We start from the raw sequence: 13,772 nt of genomic DNA on the forward strand, positions 1-13,772 counted from the left end.
TCGGATCAGATCTAATATAGAATCTTGTCACAGGACAGGTCCTTAGATCTAAGAAAATCAACGTTCTAATGGCCATAAACATTACGTTGGAATGGAGGCTTCAAGGACCCTCAATCCAAAAAAAATATTGTCATTACAATCGATCTTGTCGGTGGGCGGGCTGAGCTTAATAAATCTCTTGGACGAGACAAACCCGTATGCCATGGGGAGCAACCTTGTTATATGAAAACTTATTAACGACTGTGAACAGTGCATTGACAATGTGTCCCGTGGCACATGTTGCGAAGAAGTCGCCGAAATGCGAGTTCAAATCTTTTTTTTTACATCTTGAGAGACGAAAACAATGACTAATCTTCGAACATGGCGTACAAGAACGCCCTTCACCACACAGGCAACCGAGGCATTCGACGACTTTTAAGAAGACGTGGCTGAGAGCTGCCTCTGCAAGTAGAACCCAAGAAAAATTCAGAACCGCAGGCGGCAAGCAAGAGTAGCAGAGCCAGCATCTCGGTGAACGGGGACAGGTAGGATACTTTTGAGAACATTCTTGACAAGGGCAATGCGGCTGACCTCCCTCAGTAACTTAAAGCGGCCGACGGCAACCGAAAGGACCTGCCAAAGAGAGAGTTCTCTCCGCGGCCATGAAACCGGTACGCTCAGGCAACAACGCGGTTCCTGTAGGATGATGCATCGACCTCAAATGAAGTGAAGCTTGCTTCATTCAATGGAAAAGATTCTAACAAGTGGTCCTCATGTTTTACATATCTCAATCGTAAAGTTAGAATCGAAAATAAATATTTAGAACACTCTCCAGCTGCCGTGGCTTCATCCGGATCGGGAGCTAACTACAAGGACGACTACGGAGCCGACTTCTTTGTGAGTTCATCTATTAAGCGATTATGGCTTCGCTCCCCCGTAGAGTGGAGGCAAGGCAGCCCCAACGTTCTGGGTAAACAACCGAAGGGCCATTGAGATCTTAGAATAAAGGGTACAATAGGAGGAGGATAACATTGTGGGTATAATGTGTCGAACGCGCAATCACATGGGGAGCGAGAGGAACGAAAGTTGTGCAAAGAGATGCAGGCCTGGAAACAACCCGAGTATGACAACAACAGCCAAAGTCCGTGACATACTCACGCGCTGAAGCACTCGTATCTCGGGAGATTAGTGCAACCATAAACAACTAAAGCATCACTTTGAGAACAGTTCAAAAACTATGTCTCATTTAGATTTATCGCGCTTTTCTTCTCGGGAGGATGTAGAGAATCGAGAGGGAAAAAAAACATACGGGGGTGGAAGAAGTAAAAGCTTAGGGAAGTTCGAGCAAGACTAATTAACTGGTTTGTGAACATTTGCTTGGCCTCTTAACGTCCTACTTCAGAAACGAATACATCCTTGACAGCTGCGACACCGAGGCTGTAACTTTCACATCTCAAGATTTTTTTCATGCTCTAGTTGGCGCACCTGCCTCGTTAGCCGTCGATGACGACGTTTTTGCATCTTCACCAGTTTATTTAAATCTCGTCGTTTGCGCACTTTCTATGATTTTTGTCGATTTTGTAGGTTGGTCTGTTAAAATTCGCGGATATTCACTGTCACCTGTTTATAATGTTAAGTCCAATTGATGTAAATACATTTTCAGCAGCAATATGCACAACTTATTGTTTTTCCGCTGCTACAAATTAAGAGAAGTACTCTGTATGAAATAGCCATAACGTATGAGATAGTACTATCGCCGCCATTTAAGAATTCCGTTCAAGAAAAGTTATTTTCTCGAGAAACATCATCGAAGCCTGAGTTCATAATTGTAAGACAGATATCTGCCCGGAAAATATCTTACATGATAGGAGGAACGAAGGTATTACTACTTCTTAACATAAATATGTGGTGTAATTTATCTTTATCCTTTCGAGGCTATAAAGCTGTATTTTCAGGAAGCTTTGATGAAACTTTTTTTTCAGTGTTGCTATCTAAATAAATGGCATATAAGTTAAATGCCGCATTTAATCTATCTTCGGAAACAAAACGGACGTACTAATAGAAAAAGGGCTGATATTCTTTAAGTGTGGCAGTTTTATGGTTTCGCAAAAATTTAGGAAATTAAAAAGAATGAAAATTTAAATATCTGCTTTATTTATTGAGAGATTCCTTCAAACATTAGCTAATAAATACAAGGAACATATGAAGGTGCGCTTAATATCATCTACATACCAAATAAACACTTGATGCTTTAGCAAGCTTTCCTGCAGCATACACCATAAAATATTCTCTACTAGAGAGCAACTCACGACTTACATGTTTGACATTTACACCCACGCTTTTCTCACAAGTGGACCACAGGCCAGCTTGTTTGATAGAGTTGGTTTATATCAGAGTGACTTATAGGCCATTACGTTATATTAAGATTTAAAGAGAGCAAGTGATGGCTTGCTTCGTCAGCAGCAACAATCCCGCTTCAAGTGCTTTTGTTTCGTATTGGCAAAAACAAAAATCATAGTCGCGAATTTTAATATTTCGCTCAATTTATTCTTGAAGTTAAGGTTATGACTTACCCAAGTAATGAATTAATGTGATCTCATCAATGTCTGCTCATGTCGATTCAAATAATGTATATAGATAGTGTCTATTCTTTTCTTTGAACATATTAATTGAAAACGATTCCTAAAAGCTGCACTAATCCGTTTTGTGTGGTCGACTTATATGGCCAGGAAGGCATAATATAGGGGCTAATCCTCACGATAAGTAGGATAAGTCACTAAAATGTTCTAATTATCCTTTTTTGTTATTGAAAATAGGAATATGGTTTTATTTAGAAACTTGCTGAACGTCAACGGAAACAATAAAATCAGTCAACGTTAGAACAACTTGAAGTGCATAGGAAGCACAGGGGTGCACAAAACTTGCCACTGGTGCAACAGGCTCAAAGCTGTTTGCATTAGTGTTTTTGATGACGCTCACTATGTTTGTAATTAAAACCACATATATATATATATATATATATATATATATTTTCACGAAATTAAAAGGTAATCAAGAGTATTTAGTTGATTATCTAACTTACCACGAGGATTCGTTTCCCATATCATTACCCCCTGTCCGTACAATTCACCTGCAAAAGCTGCATTAGTGTACATTGCACGATTTTTTTTTTAAATAAAGCTGTAAATTAAGAAACAACATCCTGTCTGTGCCTGGTATTTAGATTGTACTTGGATCGGATTTAAAAGAAAAGAGAGTGAGAGGTAGACAGGCGCCGTCTTCACCTTGTATTTAACAGGCTCGGCGGACATTTGTGATAAGTTAATAATTTTGATAAGTGACGAATTAACTAAAATATGTTCGTTCACTCTTTAATGATTGACTTTAGGGTTATGTTTCAATTACGGTATTAACGGCAATTGCTACCAGAGGTGAAGTAACTTAAGATGTTTAGCAATAGATTATTTTTATGTACTAGTTAATTAATTTTCATGTATTTTTAACTCGATTATCAGTTGCGCGCAAGAAGAGCCCCGCAAGTCCTCCCCACAATTACACTTAGAAGAGTGACATGGTCGTTTTAGTCACGTCGTCCCTAGTGTGGTCGGCGCATCCACTAAGGACCCCTGCCGAGATAGTGACAACATGATTAAAACGATTTAGTCAAACTAACAAGCTTCATTATGGGCAAGGGTTGCGGTGTTCTTTTTACTCGCAATATTTAAATCTGGCCAGAATACGCGACAACTCATAATTTAATATCTAAAGGAACTATCGCACTTTCCGAATTTCGCTCAAATGTTCTAGCTTCTTATAATAATTGCCGTCAATCATACAATTCCAACATGACCCCTAAGAAATAAATGAAATGTTAATGACCAGATTTTAGTTAATTGGCCAACTTACAATAACGATTATCCTCTAATCCAATTTCCTCCGAGCGAGATAAATAAATGGGAAAGACGGCGCTCGTCTAACTCTCACCACCTGTTTAACAAAAATCTGTTGGAATTATAATCAAACACCCTTTAACGATATATAGGTATACAGAGTATCTTAGAGAAGACTTTCAAAAATATGCTGTCTGAAAAAAAGAGAAGGAGTTCCGGAAAGGAGTTTCTGCCCATGGTGGACGTCGAGAATTTGCCAGAAAAATAGTATTAGGCAAAATAACTATAGTTTTCTAGTTAACTTTTAGTTAGCAAAAATAAACACATGGTTCCAGTTTACAACTTGCTAAGCGTCATAAAAAAACACTAAATCAAATCATTTTAGAAATATAAATGGCAGGCCGCAGACTCAACACTTTACGGCGCTTAGAAGAAAAGAGGAAACGCTCAATTAGGACACGTTTCTAGGTTTTGGTTTCCTATCGGAGCGCATCATTGCGCCAGCAGTTCCGCTGCCGGGTGTCCGATGCGCCAAGATGCGTTCTTCAAGGACGGAGCGAAGTATGGCGCCCATTCGTGGAGCGTCTCAGACCGGGGAGCGAAACCGCTGGCACAAGGATGCTCTTCGATAGGGAATCAAAACCAAAAAAAAAAAAGTGTCAAAACTAAGCGTTCTTTTTTTTCTTTTAACGCCGTCAAATCCTGTTTTACCTTAAACCTTTCTAAACTTATTTGATATAGGGGTTTATGAATATGCTTAGCAAGTTTCTCATAAGAACAATGTTTATTTTCATTAATTTAGACAAAAAAACATCTGGCCAATTAGCTTTTTTTTTTTGCAAACCTTGACATTTGCCGTGGCTGGCAGATTGTTGCCGGAGGGATTTGATAATCGTTCCCATAACACCCTATTATTTGGCATTTTCAGACTATTTCGCTGAAACACGCTGTATAATAGCAGGTTAATATTTCATCAGAGCTGTATTTTATGAAAAAAAAATGTCATTTGAGTTTTTTACATGGCGACATTGTTGTAGAAAGTATATGAATAAACTCCAAACCTGCTGTTACTGCGTTTATAAACAAACCGAATTTGATTGCGGTGTTCTCCCTGAGTTTAATGCAGTGATAGCAGGAAATGACTATAACGTTTTTAGTAAGCGGCAAAATTTTAATCCGCATACTAGAAATTTCTTTTATTTAAAACTAACTTAAAGGTTTGTCTCATAAAATATTTATTTACGATTTTACTCGCAGTGTTTGTGTATCTATTCAAGCTTTATATATATTCCCGATATCCTTATTGTCTCAGAAAGTAATTGTTTGAAGTTCCTAAAATTATGCGACTGTTTGGCAGTATTGAGGAATATACAGACATCATCATTACACTTTCCTTGTGCCACCCAACTTCGTACGTCTTTTTAAGCGTATGTTGTATTTTCCTGTCATTCAGACGCGCCGCGAAATCCTCGAGTTTTTGTTGTGCCCACTCAAACTTGTACCACGAATCAGGAACTGGCTTGCATGGAGGTATTCGTCACATGCAATATGCAGAAGGAGAACAAACGTTATAAAGCAAGTCAAATTTCGGTATGCGGTTGACATTACTTTGTATATTTGGTTCACGGGAAAGGAATGAACGTTATCGTTCGATAAAAGATCCCAGTAATTTGAGATTTCTTTAAATTCTAGGGAGATTATTAAAAATATGTTAAATTTCTTTTTTAAGCACCCGCACAGTCTGGAAATCTTTGATGTTTTGAACTGAGGATATTCAAAACTTAATACTAACACATTGTTTTTATAACGTATACTTGAAAATATGTCGGCCCAACTAAACCGCTGTGCAATCAAAATGAGAATCAGAAAAACTGTTAAATCACTGGGAGGATAGATTAATCGTTTTGTGAGCATATACCTGGGCTAATTTCGCACTACTTTCCTGTGCTAAATGTTTTGTTGAGAGGACGGAAATTTTGTTATCGTATCAAGTCCTAAACAATACAAATGAAAGACGTTTACAAATCTCTGTAACTCGATATTAGAGCGCAGCTCTTGAGGTGGAAAAGGAGAGGCTACGGAGGGGAGGGAATGTTTCTCCTCCTCCTCTGTGCCCTCTCATCCTCCCCTCCTCCTCCTCCTCCTCCTCCTCCTCCCCTCCTGCTCTTTTACTCCTACTCCTCCGTACCCTCCACTCCTCCTTCTGCGTACCTTCTTATCCTCATCCTCCGTACCCTCCATTCATCCTCCTCCATACCCTTCCCTCCTCCCACTTTTTCCCCGCTAAATATGCGTCAAAAATTAACGCCACGTAACCTCAGCACCAATTCAGTTTCCCTGTTAAATTTAGTGGGAAAAATGACGTTACTTTAGCCAAACACCAACTTGATTCCCCGCTAACTGTAGCGGGGAATCGTATTGGTTTTGAGCTCAGGTGAGGTTATATTCCTCGCTAAATTTAGCGCGGTTGAACCGACGCCGAAGCCGACGCCGACGCCGACGACGCCGCCGCGAAACACGGAAGCGGGCACCTAAGAGCTGCACCCTAAAAATGTAAAAAAATAGACGCTCGTTCCTAGACAGCGTGAGTTCGGTTTACATTTTAGGTATGGCTACACTGGTTTTCGTTCTACAAGCCTAATTTGGCCAGCTCACTACGACGCTTATACCGAAGTGCTTACTTACTCACACTGAGGAGTAACGGTACACGAATATATGTCGGTACGATGCTCATCCAGCTCGAATCGTCCAAGGGTGCAGATTGTAGGCAGCGGCTACGCGGTGGCGATGCATTTTGCATGAATGTGCCGCAGTTGATCTCTCTGGTCGGGCTACATAACACTTGCTGGCAGGTGATGCACTCCGATCAAACAGGAAGCAGAGATGCTCAGCCGCGCTAAGCTGTCGTTTGACTCACGGTATGTAGGGATCAATCAAAATTAACGGAACAATATAGATACATTAAAAATAGTTTAGCTAAGCGTTTCTTTCTTATTTATCTACAAGCTATCGGCTTTTTAGCGGAGACAGTGCCGTAAGAACCGTCACTGACAAATTTGTTCCGCCCTCCGAGTTCTATCTTCCTACCAAAAACTACTGCCGCGAAGCAAAGGCGCAATCATAAAGCTAAATATTGATGTTATAACAGAGATCAAGGTATAAGATAATGCTCTTCAGAGTGAGGACAGCGCGTTCCTCGCGCAGTGCAGATAAAGTTCGCTTTTTACTCTCTCTCTTTCTCTCTGTCACTATGGTTTCAAGCGCGCCGGCAGACGACTCGTCGACCCGTGGGCACGGCAAAGACGGCTCATGCCGCCTTATGCTCCACACGCGCAGAGCTCCAGCGAGGTTGTCGCTCGTGCAGAAAGACCACGGTGTACCGGGGTGTCATGGCAATGAGATAATTTTTTTCGCACTCACACAGTTTCGCCGTTCGGCCGCCGGCGATACTGTCAGCCGCGAGCCACGGTGGCCGCGGAATAATGCAGCCTTTCGGTTCAGCCCCGCCGTGTCCTCACGTAAAAAGTGTATCTCATACCGTGACTGAGATTCGAATGAAACCCATAGAGAACACTTTTCTCCTGATAAGCAGCCTCAGATGTGTGAAAGTTGAATTCTTTTTTGTTTTTATATTCTGAACTATATTATAGCACTTGAAAAATAGATCAGTGACGCCTTAGGGAGCGTAAATGGCTTTGTATGGCTGTCTAGCAGTAAGTTTATATATGCGCTTAGTCGTGTTGTTTCTAAGCACATCTGCATATGATAAAGTCAGTTAACTCAGGTGATGGCATTATTAAATCGAGAAGTGCACTTTTTTGTCCGAGCTCCCAAAAACGTTCGTGCAAAATTCTGCGTCAAGGGCTATCTCAGAAAAGAAGCGCTAGGGACTGAGTGTTAACGCACCGTCTTTCTTTCTTCTTTTCTTTTTTAGCGGAACAGTTACTCCCCATATGCTTTATCTCAAAATGATTATGTGCCCATCTCGCAACCCTCCTGCTAGTAAGCCTAAAGGCTCTGTTATTCCCCGGCGTAACGCGTGCGCGCGTGCGAGCGTGTCACAGCGACGTCACGTCGGCGAAAACCCGACGTTCTATTAGCGGCGAGATGTTTCGGTGGCGCCCTCATTCGGTTACTTTTCGTGACGTCATTACCTTGTGAACAACAAGTTTAATAGTGTTCGTAATGGGAATTGTGGACGCCTGAAATCATAGCGCTCTCAAAGGAACACTGCCAACACCGTCAAAATTGAAATTCTTATACTCCTCTTATTCCGTCTTGGAGATATATTTTGCTGACGTCATAGTCAGCATTCAGCCAATTGTGGTGGGCCGACCACAGCGACGCTTTCGATGACTCACGTCGCTAATACTCCGGCTTCGTGGCATAACCGGCGCGACCGGCGGCTTTTGACGCTGCGTGATCGTCTCGACGCCAAAATGGAGCATGCCGCATTCCGCGGCGGTCGCGCCAGCGACGCCGGACCAGGGTGCATCACGCGCTGGCTCCCGGCAGCCCTCGCGCGGCAAACGCGGCGAATACGAGCAATAGCAGACGGCGGGGGCACCACTCCGTGTGGCGTTATGTTTGAAGACTCGAACTCGGTCGTCGAGAAGCTGGTCGAGGGAATTCGTTTTCACCCGTGTGTCTGTGACACAAAAAAGCTTGAGTATCGTGACACGGACAAGAAAGGCAATGCTTGGGAGGCCATTCGGGCGATGTGCGGTCTCTCCGCAGGTAAGATATTTCGTTGCTCCGCACATCACGTCTGTGCTTACAGTGTTACTGTGCTCACTGTGTTCTGTTGCTGCAGCAGACGCGATCATGTTTTGTAATTTGCTTTAAAGGGGAAGCTTTATATGAAAACGCTCCACTCACCTTTCGTGGTTAACGTGACGGTCATGGCCAGATAAAAAGAGAGAGCGGACACGCAACAGAGTTTCTTGGATAGGGATAATGCGTTGTGGTAGTTCAGGGCTGGATGAGCGCGGGGAGCGACTTTGTGCTATCCGCGTGTGCTTACATAAATTGTAGATAAAATGCAATGTGCCCCAAAGAAAATATGTAGAGATGAAGGAAAGCGTGCGCGTAAGCGGGCCCGACTTGGACGTGCACCAACAATGCAAGCGCGAGTTTTCGTCGTCCAAGATACCTCCTCGCCATCGTTCAAACTTGGCGCTCAAGAAGCGCGAGAATTCTCGTCTGCTGTTCGAAACATGGAGGTTCGAAACCAAAAGAGCCGGAAATGCCGCACTCCCGCAGGAAACGCGCCCTCGTAGACAGATTCTGCGCATGCGCCGCGCTGGCGGCCCACCGACGCGCGCCGCGGGAGCCGCCGGAGTATAGAGGGGGCGAATTCTTGACGCGCGCGGCGTGACCGACGTGACGTAGCCGACCTTAGTCAGCGTTTGCTAGCGCGCGCGTTACGTCGGAGTATAACAGAGCCTTTAGGTTTCAAATATTGAAGCGACTCTCAGCGCATAAGCTGAGGTCAGCAGCAAACTTGGATTATCATATATTGGTGGGAGTGTCTCAAGATAAAAATGGTGCAGTTGGTTGCACTGCGTTTAAGAACTATGTTTTAAAAACTAGAAAATTCATAGATTCGCAATGTTTTTGTTTTTTTTCTTTTCAATTGAGCTCACCAGGAAGCACTGGCCAGCTCCATTGATTCCTACATGGCAAAGCACGATAGAAATTAATATATGTCCATAAAGCGGACTTAAAAATCTATAGTAAAAGTTATATCGCTCAATTGCCTTTTCGTGAGTTGCTAAAAAGGAGCAAACACTTCTCTATTGGTGTTTAGCACTAAAATTTTTGGAATACTTATATGGCGACAATTGCAAACCCTGTTCGTTTTTTACGGCTATATCGCGAATTCGACTACAAACATTCCAAGCATCAGTATTTTCAACGCTTTCACTAACTATAATTTTCAACGCCAGGTTACTCACCCTCATAGCCATCTGATGCTGTGGTGTTCGGAAGGACTACAAAGAGCAAGCACACGCACAATGTTAGGGTCCGCATCCTGAGGCGACTGGCAGGCGTCTGCACGGGAGGTCGCTCTGACGACAATTGAGCCGGCAGTTACTTATCTATGGGCATGGAGGCTTATCTCGTGCCCTATGGGATAAGTACCTCTACAATAACACGAGTCCTCTAAGCAACGCCTATCCATTCGCGATAAGCGAGGGCACCTTTGGTCCCTGCAGACATTCCTCCTAGTTCTTTCGCAAGATGGTGAAATGCCGAAAACGTTTTCGCATTAAAACACACGTAACGTGCTCGATGATTGAAACTGCATACTCTTGTGTCGCATAACATGTCGCGATACACACATCCTATAGTGTGTTTTATGAACGCTTAAAAGCACACTAAAGCAATTTCGGGATCGTTCCTTGGTAGCGACAGCTCAATATACGCGTCCTAAGCATCCAAGAAAACCCTAACTTACCATCATGCAAGACGAGTGCTTTAATTAAAAACGCGACCAAACACCGCGACACGCCTATTTGTATGATCAAACTTTATGTCAGCACCGTAAGGTGAATGTTTCGTCGCCGTCGGGCCTGGCAGTTCGGGAAAGGGTATTTGTTGGCGCGGAAATCTCGTTTCAACAGTAATTACACTTGGGAAACGCCTTTGGGCGTGGAATTTCGCGGTTCGGAGCCCAATATGGTTTCAACCCTACAGTCGATTAGGATATATCGAACTCAAAGAGGGTGACAACAAATATCAACATATCGAGATTTCGTTATACAAAAGTGCGTTCATTTAAGCTTCATGTAAAATGTTTGCCCTTCTCAGTTAACACAGAATATCGTGACAAACAGAAGCTTATCAAAATAGGACATCCAAGAACCGATAAATTCAGTATATATATATATATATAGAACCGGGTTAAAGCGTATTTGGCAAGAACCGCGGTGGCCGCCGCTGCTCGAGTGCGGAGCTCGCCATGCCTACGATCGCCGCACGTGGCCGCGACGTCAACAACACAGATGACGAAACGCGAAAAAAATAATATAAACACCTGGATTTATGAGAAGTATTCTTCCTTCATCGATAGGCAAAGTCAAGCAATCAGCAAAACAAGAACTGGCGTACAATCTGACAACAAAACAAGCAAAAAGGAGAAAGAAAAAGCTAAAAATTAGAGGGAGATTCATGAGTGGATTGTTAGAGGATGCGTTGGAATGAACCTTGGAAACCGCACCACACGTCCCTCATTGGGAAACGCTACCACTGACTCGTTAAATTTTCTGTTTCAGCTTTCTCCTTTTGCTTTCTCTTTTGCTTCTTCTATTTTTTGCTGCCCCTTTTTGGCTAAGTTACGGGATAAGTGTCATCGCTTCTCAAAACGGGACGTGTGTAACGTTTCGCAAAAGTCATGCTAAGGCATTCCTTAAGAATCCTCCAATTCATCTTCATTATTATTTTCCAACGAAGCGGGCTCGCCGAACCCGCGTCCAGCCAGCGTCTGTCGCATTCAGACCCGCGTCGGTTCGTCGCTTCTTGCGCCGCATTTCATACAGCAGATCTAGACGCTGCTTCCGCTCCTCTTTCTCGTTCGCCCGCCTTGAACGCTTAGCAGCGGCATTCGCTGCCTGACGCTGTTTTCGCTGTTCCCCGGTCTCCCGCGCGCGCATTGGCTTCCGTCCCATGACCGCGCCTCACTCTCGCCTTCGTCCTTCACTAGTTTTCTCCTGTCTAAGCGGCGTGCTTCCCTTTCTACTATTTTTTCCGCAGACGGGGGTCGTCAGCTTTTCCCTGCCATGTGGATATTAATGCTAACGCAATATTATAGATGAGCAAGGAGTTCAAACCGCGATCGCACAACCGTTGTCGACACACTGGCCTCGTCAAATACTTTTCTAATGCGAAACCATTAAGTTTCCCATGGAGCGAACCTGCGTTATCAGCTTTTGAAGCCGCGCCAAACGGCACGTAAATTTCCCTGTTTTATGGAGCGAAGCCTGTAGTCTGTAGGAGCGAACTCATGGATAGACTCCCATTGCCTGGCGCGTGGCAGAGTTCCAAGGAACTCGACCCCACTGCCATGGCGCAGCAGCCCGGCCGCCGGTAAGAGGGAGAGGGTGACCCTGCTCTGCAGAGCGGCCGGCAGCAGAACCCGTCCGGGCAGGATCCGTAGAGGTCGCTCGGCTGGGCACGTGCAACGATTTCCGGACTTTGGTCAAAAATTTATGGAAGTTGCCCTCTGACACCTCTGAAGTAAAGAACAGAAAACCGATTTTGCCTGCGTGTCCTAGTTGTTGCTTAAAAAAAAAAAAAAATAGAAATATTGGCCTTTCGGGCACCCCTCCCCCAACTCACTCCCAGTCCTCAGAATCACACCTGGTCCCCCTCCTAGTGACGTCATTCGGAGTGCCGTGTAGGTTTCCGTGTGCTATCTCGGAGGACGCTTCCTCTTCCTCCCTGTGCTGACATCTGCGGGCATTATGCTGCAGCTTAGAGCCGAGCGAGGTCACGTAATCTTCTAGCCGTAGTTCCTTCGGCTGCCACTTGTGGCTGCAGGTGGGGGAAAAAGCTCAGGTTTTGCTTTGCGATTATGCACCGGAATCGCGACTTTTTTTGATGACGGAGCTGTTTTCTGTATCCTGCGGGACACAATAATCGACGCAAAAATGACTAGATGCAAAGTCTTTTAATCATTAAATCGTTGCACCCCTCCCCCCCCCCCCCCCCCCTTAAAGATATACGCTACGTATACAAATGCTTTCGCATTCCGAGACGTTAGCAGTATTAGGTGTATCTGTATTTGTATTTTTTACCTCTGAATTTGTTGTCGTTTGTGGCAAAAGTCGTTCATTCTGAACGCGTGCAAAGCGAGCAGCGACGGCTGTGTTCGAGGAAAGCTTCCCTGCCAGAGGTGCGGTGCGCGGTTTGGTGCATCAGTGCCCTAGGTGAAGACGTTTGATACAGACGCACAAGGCGCATATACGTTTACATTGAAGCTTCAAGGGGGTAACTTGACTCTTAAAAAATAAAAATAAAACATTTCGAAATTTTGGGATTCAATATGATCCGGCTTGACAGTAGAGCATTGGGCGAGGCTCTTAAAAATAGTCTTAATGTTTTTAAATACGCAAGTAGAACAATATAATTGTAAGAGATCCGTGGAGATGGGCATGATTGTTAAGTTGATTGCATACACAGTTGCAAAGACGCTTATATTGGCGAGGAACGCTTCCAGTACTATGATGCTCCATGGTGATCTTGGAGTAGAGTCTTTTCTTGTAGCGGAGTCTCAACAGCCACTCCGAATATCCGAGTGTTGTCTCTACGACTTTTGTGGCCAATCATAGGTAATACCGAGGCTCACCCGAAACTGTGCGACCGCGTACACTCTAAGAAAAAATGGAGGAAAAATCTAGCAACGGCGCGGTCTTCCTCCTTTCTACTGACGCTCCCCCAAGCGGACACGAGAAACAGGGAGGAACGAAACGTTTTTCTCCTTCTCCAGGCAGACGGGAGAAAGCTTTCGCCCTCCCGACTCATCTTCTTTCGGTTTCGTTTTTTGAGCACGTCGGGCACGTTGTTTAATAAAGGTTGTTGAGTTGATTCAGCTTCAGCCACAGCGAAGGCCGCCTGTAATTATGTCGTCTAGTCCAAACGTGCAGAACATTTCGGTTGCATTGACGTTTTGATCACTAGTTGTATCAAACGAGCAAATTAAACCGCTAGAAACAGCGAAGTTCCGGAGCAGTGCCAGCAGCGCTACGTACACTGGGTGAGATGGCCGTTTCCGGATTGCGGGATTGCGGGTCCCACGCCGAACTGCAGTAGCGGAACCACGCGGAACTGCGTCGACGTTTTCGACGTTTTCGAACCATGACTGTCTGGGACGCAGGAACTGCGCCCAAGACAGGCAGGTTT

General features: G+C 44.2%; 1 protein-coding gene across 1 annotated transcript in view; it reads right to left on the bottom strand.

The window, feature by feature from the left end:
• The window catches only part of LOC8053346 (mucin-22), a 65,383-nt gene extending 55,364 nt beyond the window's left edge, over window positions 1-10,019 (bottom strand). Inside the window, exon 1 of the mRNA XM_029991984.4 lies at window positions 9,827-10,019. Coding sequence (XP_029847844.2) covers window positions 9,827-9,902 — 76 coding nt within the window. The 5' untranslated portion in view covers window positions 9,903-10,019. The remainder of the gene's footprint in view (window positions 1-9,826) is intronic.
• Between the last annotated feature and the right edge of the window lie 3,753 nt (window positions 10,020-13,772).

The sequence above is a fragment of the Ixodes scapularis genome, unplaced genomic scaffold, assembly GCF_016920785.2.
Source record: "Ixodes scapularis isolate PalLabHiFi unplaced genomic scaffold, ASM1692078v2 PGA_scaffold0__279_contigs__length_252992795, whole genome shotgun sequence".
NCBI classification, from domain to species: domain Eukaryota; kingdom Metazoa; phylum Arthropoda; class Arachnida; order Ixodida; family Ixodidae; genus Ixodes; species Ixodes scapularis.